Source organism: Hemitrygon akajei, chromosome 20 (assembly GCF_048418815.1).
Source record: "Hemitrygon akajei chromosome 20, sHemAka1.3, whole genome shotgun sequence".
Classification (NCBI taxonomy): domain Eukaryota; kingdom Metazoa; phylum Chordata; class Chondrichthyes; order Myliobatiformes; family Dasyatidae; genus Hemitrygon; species Hemitrygon akajei.
This window is the reverse complement of record NC_133143.1, coordinates 10,869,673-10,882,814: the sequence shown is the minus strand read 5'-3', so window position 1 is coordinate 10,882,814 and position 13,142 is coordinate 10,869,673. Positions and strand designations below refer to the sequence as shown.

Sequence of the window (13,142 nt, the reverse complement as noted above, 5' to 3'; positions counted from 1 at the left end):
TATTTTGAAATGTAAATGATGGAAATAAAGAAGTAATCTTGCTTAAAATATTAAAGAAATGTGTGTTACGTTCCCAGTAACCGGGTGACTTACCAGCAAAGATAGAGAGGTCCGCTGAAGTCTGATGGTACTATTTTCAAACATTTTTATTTATAAAGGGGCACAAACGTATGGTTAATACAAAACATTTAGATCATATACATCGTCAAAACTCAATCTAAAGCACAGGTATAGTAATAATCAATCAGAAGTAAGCTCTATCGTTGTCTAGGGGAATATTGAGTCCAATGGAATATAAAAGTCACTCATAAATCTGCAGGCTTTTCCGTTTGGGAGCCGCTGGCATTTCATGTGTTGGAGAGAGAGAGTGGTGAGAAAGAAGGAACACTTGCCTGTCGTCTTTACGAAGAAAATCCCGGTTGTTAGTTAAAACGGTTTTCCTTTGGTTTCAGCCACAGACTCCCGAACCGGAATCTAACGCACGTGGCTTCCTTCAAAATGGCTTCCCACTCCGACAGGAAGCGCTATCGTGTCTTCTTCGTGTGTCTCCTTGGTGCGTCTGAGGCCCCGCCTCGGCAGCCCACCTTTTATCTGGACTGGCAGGGTTGTAGATGTAAATCAGGGTGGAGGTGAGGCAATCTTTCCCCCATCACCCAGCCCACGTTGCCCTGAGGGTTTGCACGTAGTCCAGTCCCTTATTCCACAAAGGTGTCTCCCAAGACAATGGCTACGTCCATGGCTTTTGTCTGGCTGAGAGGCCAGTCCACATTCCAAACCGTAAGGCTTCTCTCTCTCTCTCTCTTGCGATTCTCACAAAGGAGGGGGCTGGGGTCATAACACCTCCCCTCTTAAAAGTTTTTTACCAGCGGTTAAAAACAAGTTGGTACAGGATTTTTGGAATCTAACATACTACACAAGCTTTTCCCTTCACAGAGTACTACCGTTATACATTCCAGTCAGTATCTAAACGGGTAACAATTACAGTGCCCCTTTCTTTAATATCTTAACATCACGTACCGTACTAAAGTCTGGTAGCATCAAACTTCAGCTCAATAACCACCTATTTATTTATTTTCTTCAGCAACACAACTAAGGAGGTGTAATCTTAGCTTAGGTGCATCTACAAAAGTTTATACAAATACTAATCGTTTCGGTCATGTTATTTCACCGGCAGGTCTCCAAAGGGGTTGTCTTTATTATTCACAGGCTTTGGCGCAAACCCATACAACCGGTGTTGCTGTTTAAAAATGGCAATCTCTATTAACCATCGCCTCTTTTCCGGGGAGTTCCCCCATGGGGAACTTGAGTAATTTGGCGAGGTACTCTCCCGCCTTTCCTTTCCACGAGGGTTATTCTCTTAACTCCGTGTCCCCAACCTAGTCCATCATGGGAATTTCCACCCAATTCTTTAATGCTACACAGGTAGTTAACCCTTTTGTCAAGACCATGCAGGCTGATGTGTTTCTGTTCAAACCTTTTTCTCCGGCCGCATTTAAATTTCGGCTTCCTCACAGCGCTTTCTTGAACAACAATAGCGTGTGAGGCACCCTTACATTCCAAATCAACCTGTAATCGATGCGCAGGCATCAATCTAGACTTTAACTTTTTTCCCTTCGAGTTGGGAACTACAGATTTACCGTTCTCCTCCACAACAACAGTTATCTCCCCATTCGTAAACTCCACATTAACTCTGAACACCCCCTTCAGCACAACCATCTGGGAACCCACACTTCCCAAGGTTAACCCCTTTTTCCCCGAACCAAGTCTATCTGATCCAAAAGGACGGCCGTCTCGTCCAGCTGAGTCAAATACCTCAGACTTTTTCTGAGCTCCGTGACTAGGTTTAGGACCACATGCATCCCCATCTTGGACACACTCAAACGGGGCATTGGCCTCTTCCAGGCTTTCAATACCCGTACCCTTTTCAAATTCTAAATTCCCCTGATCCTCCCAGTTACTCTCTGGGCAACTCACTTCCGGAGTAAGCTCAACCCCACGGGCTGAAACAACCTCATCTGCCAATCCAGCAGACTTCTTCAAGGTAATGGTATCCTTTTCATCTAGGACTGCCTTCATTTCATTATCGGGAACACCTTTAGAATCATCCATGTCCAACCCTGGACCTTTTAACAGTTTTATCTGTTTCTCATCTTTATTTCCTACCTCTAGGACCTTTTTCTTCACTAAGGGAAGATCTACCTTCTCTCCCTTACCCCCTTTTACGTTACTATTCCTCGTTTTACCACCCTCAAAACCCTCGTGGCACAGGGTCGGTAAAGACGTCTGGGCCAAATCAAAATGGGCCAATTTTAAACTGCTTGCTTGCTCAGCTGCCGCTCTCGACAGGCTGCGAGTGTCCGCGCATGCGGAATAGCTCGGGGATTCTATGGCCGGGGCCTCAACACGCATGGTCGCCGGTTCATAGTCATGGCCGACCAAACTTTTCCTCCTGCTAAATCGTTCCCAAGGAGGACATCCACGTCAGTTCTCGGGAATTCTGATGGCACCCCTATTTCAACTGATCCATACACCAGCTCACAATCCAAAATGACCCTACGCAAAGACACCCTTTCTGTCCATTTTCCTATTCCTCTCAGGGTTACCTCGCCCGTCGGAGGTCCGAATTGTAATACGTTACGGCTAATTAATGATAGCTCCACCCCCGTGTCTCTCCAAATCCGTACGGGAATTGGCGGGTCCCCCTTCCTCACAGACACGGTTCCGTGTGACAGATAAATCTCCGACCCCTCGCGCTCTCTGCTCCCCTGGGACCCTCTTGCCGATTTTCTGATTACCACTGCACACCCGATAGGGATCGCTGCTCTCCCTCTCTCTGGCTCCTTTCTCGGAGCAAAGCATTTAGATGCAATATGACCCACCTTTCCACAATTAAAACAGGTCAAGCCAGGACCTCTCCTGCCGTCTTGCCTCTCCTCCTCAATTTTACTACTAGCTCCCAGCGGGATCTCTGCCTCAGCCGGCGGGCTTTCTCTACCATTCCCACAGTCTCTCTGGTAACTTTTTGGCGGGGAAAACTTTGTCTTGTGGGTTAGGGCATATTCATCTGCGAACCTAGCAATTTCTGAGATGGACTGATTCGTCCTCTCATTCAAATACATCCGGATCTCTTCCAGAACACAACCTTTAAATTCCTCAATCAAAAATAACTCCCTGATACGCCCATAATTCTCGGCCACCTTTTCCGCAGTGCACCAGCGGTCCAAGAGCACACCCTTCTCATGGGCTAGCTCGGTATACGTTTGATTCCACCCTTTCCTTAAATTTCGGAACCTTTGTCTATACACTTCAGGTACTAACTCGTAACCTCAGAGAATGGCCTCCTTTACTTGGTCATAATTCCCTTCCCCTTCCGGGGGCAACGCTGCATATGCCCGCTGTGCTTTCCCTCATAACACACTTTGTAACAACGCCACCCACTGCTCTCTGGGCCACTTCTGATTCACTGCCACCTTTTCAAAAAGCAAGAAATAACTATCAACATCCGTCTCCTCGAACAGGGGGACCAACCTCAACGCCCGACTAACATCAAACCCCTCCTCTCTCTCTACCCCTTGAGCTCTTCGCTCTTGCCTTCGCCTGTCCAGCTCCAATTCATGGCTCCTTTGTTTCGCTTTCTCTTCTGCTTCCAGCTGCTTTAGCTGGAGCTCATGGCCCCGTTTCACCTCTAATTCCTTTAGTTTGAACGCCTGCTTCCTTTCCTTTTCCTTTTCTTTCTCGGCTCGTTCCTTTTCCTTCTCAGCTGCTTTACTTTAAATTCATGTTCCAACCTTACTTTCTCCAACTCTAACTGATCTGTCCCACTCGCTAATCTCTTCAGGGATATTTTCCAAATCCTCAGCTGCAAACACCTTCTTCCCAATGTAATACTGATTTATGACCCTTTGCACTTCCTGCTTTTTCATTGATGACCTCACCTCTGCGAGGTCTAACCTCTTTGCCAGATTTACCAAGTCTGATTTGGTAGCCGCCCCTAGCGCCGCTACAGTCGGGTTTCTCATAAATTCATCCACATCCATCTTTGCTGGTTTCCTGTCTGGCTACCTGCGTAACCAGATTTAAGTTTGGACTTACAGCCCAATTCACTGACCCTCCCCTTTGGTTTCAAATCCCGGGACGAGGCCCCACTTGTTACGTTCCCAGTAACCGGGTGACTTACCAGCAAAGATAGAGAGGTCCGCTGAAGTCTAATGGTACTATTTTCAAACGTTTTTATTTATAAAGGGGCACAAACGTATGGTTAATACAAAACATTCAGATCATATACATCGTCAAAACTCAATCTACAGCACAGGTATAGTAATAATCAATCAGAAATAAGCTCTATCGTTGTCTAGGGGAATACTGAGCCCAATGGAATATAAAAGTCACTCATAAATCTGCAGGCTTTTCCGTTTGGGAACCGCTGGCATTTCACGTGTTGGAGAGAGAGAGTGATAGATAGATAGATAGATAGATACTTTATTCATCCCCATGGGGAAATTCAACTTTTTTCCAATGTCCCATACACTTGTTGTAGCAAAACTAATTACATACAATACTTAACTCAGTAAAAAAATATGATATGCATTTAAATCACTATCTCAAAAAGCATTAATAATAGCTTTTAAAAAGTTATTAAGTCCTGGCGGTTGAATTGTAAAGCCTAATGGCATTGGGGAGTATTGACCTCTTCATCCTGTCTGAGGAGCATTGCATCGACAGTAACCTGTCGCTGAAACTGCTTCTCTGTCTCTGGATGGTGCTATGTAAAGGATGTTCAGAGTTTTCCATAATTGACCGTAGCCTACTCAGCGCCCTTCGCTGAGCTACCGATGTTAAACTCTCCAGTACTTTGCCCACGACAGAGCCCGCCTTCCTTACCAGCTTATTAAGACGTGAGGCGTCCCTCTTCTTAATGCTTCCTCCCCAACACGCCACCACAAAGAAGAGGGCGCTCTCCACAACTGACCTATAGAACATCTTCAGCATCTCACTACAGACATTGAATGACGCCAACCTTCTAAGGAAGTACAGTCGACTCTGTGCCTTCCTGCACAAGGCATCTGTGTTGGCAGTCCAGTCTAGCTTCTCGTCTAACTGTACTCCCAGATACTTGTAGGTCTTAACCTGCTCCACACATTCTCCATTAATGATCACTGGCTCCATATGAGGCCTAGATCTCCTAAAGTCCACCACCATCTCCTTGGTCTTGGTGACATTGAGACGCAGGTAGTTTGAGTTGCACCATATCACAAAGTCCTGTATCAGTTTCCTATACTCCTCCTCCTGTCCATTCCTGACACACCCCACTATGGCCGTGTCATCAGCGAACTTCTGCACATGGCAGGACTCCGAGTTATATTGGAAGTCTGATGTGTACAGGGTGAGAAAGAAGGAACACTTGCCTGTCGTCTTTACGAAGAAAATCCCGGTTGTTAGTTAAAACGGTTTTCCTTTGGTTTCAGCCACAGACTCCCGATCCGGAATCTAACGCACGTGGCTTCCTTCAAAATGGCTTCCCTCTCCGACGGGAAGCGCTATCGTGTCTTCTTCGTGTGTCTCCTTGGTGCGTCTGAGGCCCCGCCTCGGCAGCCCACCTTTTATCTGGACTGGCAGGGTTGTAGATGTCAATCAGGGTGGGGGTGAGGCAATCTTTCCCCCATCACCCAGCCCACGTTGCCCTGAGGGTTTGCACGTAGTCCAGTCCCTTATTCCACAAAGGTGTCTCCCAAGACAATGGCTATGTCCATGGCTTTTGGCTGGCTGAGAGGCCAGCCCACATTCCAAACCGTAAGGCTTCTCTCTCTCTCTCTTGTGATTCTCACAAAGGAGGGGGCTAGGGTCATAACATGTGTCATCTTTAACTTTATGCCTTTTGGAAATCAGGTAATCTTTTACTTAGCTTTTACAGTAATAGAAATGTTGACCAAGGGTGCCCAAACTTTTGCATGCCACTGTAACTCCTGAATATACTCTAACAGGAAGCTAGATGATTGGGAAGTTTTTAAAGACCAACAGAAGGCAACTAGAAAATAAATGAGTAAAAATGAAATATGAAGTTAATCTAGCCAATAATATAAAAGTAGGTACCAAAAATATTTGTCAGATATATAAAGAGTAAAGGAGAAGCAAGAGTGGATAAATTCTACCCTTATTTGACTTCCCAGATTACACCACCTCACACTTATCCAGCATAGGCTGCATTCTAAATACCCATTATGTCTTGTTGCTGTCTAGTTTGCAGAATTAAGTCAATTTGTTATCAGCTCGATAAAGATAACAGCACAGAGATTTATCCTGAAAAAGAGAGAAATGAGGCATGGTCAAGGTGGTAAAGCTTTCTTTACCATGCGTTAGCTATATTGTACATACAACATATAAGAGTACAGTATGGAGCAGGCCGTTTGGTCCGCATTGTTGTGCCCAGTCAATTCAATTTGAATTTAAAAGGCTACTAAACCAGTCACTTTGGTTTGCACATGTCTATATAGCTCCAATCTCTACATATTCATGTGGCTATCATAGAACATAGAAATATGTTCTTCAGCACATTACAGGCCCTTCGACTCGCAGTGTTGTGCTGATCATGTAATCTACTCTAGAAACTGCCTAGAATTTCCCTAGCGCATTACCCTCTGTTTTTCTAAGCTCCATATACCTATCTAAGAGTCTCTTAAAAGACCCTATTGTATCCGCTTCCACCACTGTGCCAACAGTGCATTGCATGCACCCACCATGCTCTGTGTGAAAAACTTACTCCTGACGTCCCCTCTGTACTTACTTCCAAGCACCTTAAAACTATGCCCCCTTATGTTAGCCATTTCAACCCTGGAGAAAAAGCCTCTGGCTAGCTACTTGATCAATGCGTCATCATCTTGTACAACTCTATCGGGTCCCCTCTCATCCTCCATCACTCCAAGGAGAAAAGGCCAAGTTCACTCAACCTGTTCTTATAAGGCAGGCTCTCCAATCCAGGCAACATCCTTGTAAATCTCCTCTGCGCTCTCTCTATAGTATCCACATCCTTCCTGTAGTGAGGTGACCAGAACTGAGCACAGTACTCCAAGTAGGGTCTAACTACGGTCTTGTATAGCTTTAACATTACCTCACAGCTCGTGAACTCAATCCCATATTTGATGAATACCAACACATCGTACACCTTCTTAACAACACTTTCAACCTGCGGAGCAGCTTTGATTGTCCTATGGACATGGACCCCAAGATCTCTCTGATCCTCCACACTGCCAGAGTTCCAAAATGAACCACTTCACACTTAACTGGGTTGAACTCCATCTGCCACTTCTCCAATTTTGCATCCTATCGATGTCCTGCTGTAATCTCTGACACCCATTATGACTAACCACAACACCCCCAACCTTTGTGTCATCAGCAAACTTACTAACCCACCCTTCTACTTCTTCATCCAGGTCATTTATAAAAGATTCTCTTAAGCATCTCTGTAGTACCTGCCTCCACTACCAGCCCTCTCAGAGTGGCTCTATCATGACCTGAATCTTAATTATAATATGATGTGGCCTGGTTTGCCAGTAGATCACAAGTTTACATCCCCTAGAGAATGGATTGATATCAGTTGGACTAATTTTGTATCGATTCTATGTACAGATGAGAATTTTACATCCCATTATCCTGGATTGAAAGTGCAGATAGGTCCTAGAAATCCAAATAGTTTCTAAGACACAAGGTTATTTAATTTATTTAGAGATACAGTAATGTAACAGGCCCTTCCAGATCAATGAGCCCCAGGCTACATCTTTGGAATATGGGAGGAAATAGGGCAACTGGAGGAAACTCACGAAGTCACAGGGAGAACATACAAACTCCTTGCATTCGCAGTGGAATTGAATTCAGATCACTGGCACTGTAATAGTGTTACACTGACTGCTAAGCTATTATGCTTGGACCATTGACATTGCATGGAGCACAGGCTAATTGTTGCTTTGGTTTTCACTTTGTCAGAAAGCAGTAGGTTAAGAATTCTCTTCACCGGTTCTTCAGGTGATAAGTTGCTTCTGAGGACTGTGTCCAGAAGAAAATGAAATCCTGGGAGAACTTTAGAGCAAAGGATAAAAGAATAAGAAGAAATTGAAAAATCATAAGCTCAGTACTTTGTAAGATAGAAAGGTTACAGAAATACCATTATCAATAATGGAATTTGGTCTACAAAATCTGAACTTGGGTGGTGGGGCAAGAAAACAGATTTAAACTTTGAGCTTTACATGAGGTGTAGATCTGAAATATACAGAGCACTTAGAGCAATAATCAAATGAAATACACAGATCAGATTGAAATGTGCCTAATGGGGTTCCTGATTCAGATGTGAATCCATGTTTAAAGTTGAAGAAAGCTATTACTAACTAAAGAGCAGAAGGTAGAATAATTGCTGCTTATCCTTTCACTTTTCTGACTGGAAAAAAAATGAATGTTACCCAAGTGAGAGTTTTGTTAATTTGAATTTCTAAATCTGTGTATCTCCAGCAAGCCAGTGTGTTTATTGTTGGTCCCTGATTACTTTTACTGAGTGGTTTGCCAGGCTGACACAGAGAAATGTTTTTCAGGGGACAAATGTCATACAAAGTAATGATGAAAGCTGTTAACAGGTTTAAGATATTCAAACCAGCAAGATGGAATTTTAGTTCTTTCCTTGTATTAATGATGGATTGTTATTCAAGTAATGTAACCATTACACTACAATAACTCCTGACAGGTAGCCTAGTTCTGGTTGGTGGTGAATCTTGTTTTGCTTCTGGCATCAATTTGCTGATTTATTAACTGTATGGGTAACATGGTGTTTAAGTTCCTGTATCAAAGGTCTATTCTAATACTACCATTAAAGATGGGAAGTTTTAATTTAAGATACTAAATAAATCTGGAATAAAATGACAGTATCAGTAATAGTAATGATGAAAATACATGATTGTTGCAAAACACCCACCTATACTTGAATGTAAGGGTTGGAAACAGGAGGCCATCTACCCCTCAAGTCTGCTCTGTTGTCAGGATCATGGCTAATATAATTTTTCCCTTGGTACCTTTACTATCCAACGATTTATTCTATTTTAAATTAACTCAGTGTCTAAGCATCCACAGCCCTGTGTGGTAGAGAATTCCAAAGATTTGCCACCTCTGAGTGAAGAAACATTCAGCTCCTCTGAGTTCTGAATAGCCTTGCCTTTTATTTTGGGACTGTGACCCCTGATTCACAACCAACCTGTCACAGTTTCAGGAGGATCATCTCTCATTCTTCTTACCTTGGGGCAGAGTCTACTCAATCTCTTCTCATATTGCATAATCGCAGAAATCAATATAGTAAATTTTTGATTTGCTGACTCTAACAAGTGTATCTTTCCTCTTTAAGGAAATCAAAACTGGACAGAGTACTCAAGGAGTGGTCTCACCAAAGCCCCATGTGATTGTAATGAGATTATTTTACTCCTGTACTCAAATCCCATCATTGTAAAAAGCCAATGTACCGTAGATTCCGGATTACAGAGCGCACCTGATTAAAAGCCGCTGGCTCTAATTTTAGAAATAAAATCAATTTTTTAATTGTAAAGGCCGCACCGGATTTTCGGCCGCAGGTGTCCCACGTTGTAATATGAGATATTTACACAGAAAGATATTACACGTGAGGATTTTTTAACTTTTAATTAAATCCATATGGTAACAAAAACAAATACATATTGCAAATGCTTTTTTTCGAACCGTGCCCGTAACGCGGCTACTTTTAAATATACGTTGCGTATACTTCTTTACTGAACAACATTCCAATATCTCCTAACGACTGGTAAAAAATATATATACTGCAGCCTACCAGGAAAAGTTATTGATCGCCTTTAACTTAAAAGCAGCGTTTCGCTCGGGTCTAATGCCGCTCCGCCGCTCGCCCCCGCCGTCCCGTTTATCGCAAACGGCATTTTTCCCACAAGACACCGCGAAACCGGGTGTGACGTCATAGCATCCCGCGATGTAGTACAGAAAACAAATATAGTTAAAACTCTTCTAACTTTAACTAGAAAATGAATTACTAAGCGAAAATATTATAAACTAAATAACTGCCATAAGGCAGCACAATGCTTCGAGTGTTTTCCATGTTGATGAGGGTGAGTACAAATGACTGATTTACAATAATTTAATTGTGAAAGTGCGCTTGATTTATCGTACAATTTCATTGGACCTCTGTGAACTACTCATCAATTTTATTGGTCTACTGTTATGAGGCAAAATGTTTACGAGGCGGCATGAAAAAAATCATGTATTAGCCGCTCCGTATTAAAGGCCGCAAAGTTCAAAGCTGTTCAAAATGTGGGAAAAAAGTAGCGGCTTAAAATCCGGAATCTACGGTACTTAATTGCTTGCTTCACTTTCATTTTGCCCTTCAGTGACATTAAAGTCTTTTTGAACATGAACCTTTTAAAAAAAAAATACTCAACTTTATTGTTGTTTGCACCAAAGTTGACAACATTGTCTTTTTTTCATATTACGATCAGTCATGTTCTTGCTGACTCAATTATTCCTATATCCTCTGTCTGTATCCTCTTGAAGCCCCTTTACATTCTGCTCACCGCACAATTTCACTTTGTTTTGTGTCATCAGATAACTTAGAACTCAGCCAAATTGTTGATGCAGATCGAATAGCATTTGATTTGCTTACCCCTGCAGGATGTCTGCTCCCTTGCCTGGTTTGGTTAGTATGTGACTCCACACCCACAAACGTGGTGGATTCTTAACTGACATTTAAAATTGATTGATCAGCAACCTGATTTATTGGTTAATTAGAGACAGGCTAAAGATATGTTCTGAAACAAAGGAATATATTGAAACAAGTCTATTTCTAACAGTGAATGCAATCTATATTTCTGGAATTGTTTTTTTGTCTATGCAAAATTCAGTCTTAATCTGTAATCATTTTAATTGCTTTCTTTACAGGTTATGAAGGAAATGCAGAGTGCTCTGAATACTGCAGCAGCTGATGATAGTAAATTGGTTTTGCTAAGTGCCGTAGGAAGTGTCTTTTGTTGTGGTCTTGATTTTATTTATTTCATTCGACGACTAACAGATGATCGAAAGAGAGAAAGTATTAAAATGACAGAGTCTATCAGGTATGCATCTTCTAAAATTGAAACATTGCTGGAAATAGTATGGTAACTGTTTCCTTCTCCACAGGTACCACCTATGGCTTCAGTTTCTTGGACCTTCCAGAGAATTGGGAAGATAATTTTTTTAAGCAAGCATCAGGGAAAATGACAGCTCAGTGTTATAGTAGAGATCAAGAATTATGAAATGATAAAAGGATAATGGTGCAAAGCAAAATAGGGTGGTAATGAGATCGGGATAAAAAAGGTCTTTCTGTATTTCAGTATGTTTGTGAGGTGTGGGGTAGAAATGGCTGGGAGCAGGAATCTTGCTCAAAAATTAAATCTGAGACTTTCAGATCAGTCATTAAAAATGTGTAGTTCAGAAAGCTGTGTTTTTGGTCTGTTGTATTCATAACAACAAAAGTACATTTAGATTAATACTAATTGCTAGTTGTCCATAAAGACCATATTAGATCTTAGACCATATAAGATATTAGACCACAATTAAGCCATTCGGCCCATCAGTCTGCTCTGCCATTCCATCATGGCTGATTGATTTCCTGCTCACCACTATTCTCCTGCCGCCTTCCCATATTCTTTGACACCCTTACTAATCAAGAACCTATCACCCTCTGCTTTAAGTATACCCAATTACGTCGCCTCTGCAGCCATCAGTAGCAATGAGTTCGACAGATTCACCATTCTCTAGCTAAAAGATCTGCTCATCTCTGTTCTAAAGGGATGTCCTTCTATTCTTAGGCTGTTTCCATCCTTCTACGCTCCAAATAGAAAAGTCCTAGCTTTGCTAACCTTGCCTCATAAGACTTGTTTTCCAATTCAAGTAACATCCTGGTAAATCTCCTCTGCATCCTCTGCATAGCTTCTACATCCTTCCTATAATGAGGTGACCAGAACTGAGCACAATACTCTAAGTGTGGTCTCACCAGAGATTTATAGAGTTGCAACATGACCTCCCTACTCTTGAACTCATCCTCCTGTTAATGAAGCCTAGCATCCCATAGGCCTTCTTAACTACCCTATCAACCTGTGCAGCAACTTTGAGGGATGTGTGGATTTGAACCCCAAGGTCCTTTTGTTCATCCACATTCTTAAGTAACTGACCATTAGTCCTGTACTCAGTCTTCTGGTTTGTCCTTCCAAAATGCATCACCTCACACTTGACCGGATTGAACTCCATCTGCCATTTTTCTGCCCAACTCTGCAGCCTGTCTATATCCTCTTGTAACCTTCGACAACCTACAGCTCCATCCACAACTCCTCCAATTTTTGTGTCATCCGCAAACTTACTCACCCATCCTTCTGCCTCTACATCCAGGTCATTTATAAAAATCACAAATAGCAGGGGTCCCAGGACAGGTCCCTGCAGCACTCCACTAGTCACCGACCTCCAGGCAGAATACTTACCTTCCACAACTGGTGGAAATTTTACCAAAATTGACCCCTGATCAAAATTTCTTTTACTGTGAATAGCTAAGCGAGTAAAAGATGACCTGATTTCCAAAAGGCATGAAGTTAAAGATGACACATTTCTTTAATATATTAAGCAAGATTACTTCTTTACTTCCATCTTTTACAGTTTCAAAATAATAAAAAAAGGGAAAGGGCCCGAAGCAAAAGTTTGGGCACCCTGCATGGTCAGTACTTAGTAACACCCACTTTGGCAAGTATCACAGCTTGAAAACACTTTCTGTAGCCAGCTAAGAGTCTTTCAGTTCTTGTCTGGAGGATTTTCGCCCATTCTTCCTTGCAATAGGCTTCTAGTTCTGTGAGATTCTTGGGCCGTCTTGCATGCACTACTCTTTTGAGGTCTAGCCACAGATTTTCAATGATGTTTAGGTTGGGGGACTGTGAGGACCATGGCAAAACCTTCAGCTTGAGCCTCTTGAGGCAATCCATTTTGGATTTCGAGGTGTGTTTAGGATCATTACCCTGTGTAGAAGCCATCCTCTTTTCATCTTCAGCTTTTTTTACAGATGGTGTGATGTTTACTTCCAGAATTTGCTGGTATTTAATTGAATTCATTCT

General features: G+C 42.5%; 1 protein-coding gene across 1 annotated transcript in view; it reads left to right on the top strand.

The window, feature by feature from the left end:
* Positions 1-13,142, top strand: part of cdyl (chromodomain protein, Y-like) — a 197,397-nt gene that overhangs the window by 167,912 nt on the left and 16,343 nt on the right. Inside the window, exon 4 of the mRNA XM_073073039.1 lies at positions 10,948-11,120. Coding sequence (XP_072929140.1) covers positions 10,948-11,120 — 173 coding nt within the window. The remainder of the gene's footprint in view (positions 1-10,947; positions 11,121-13,142) is intronic.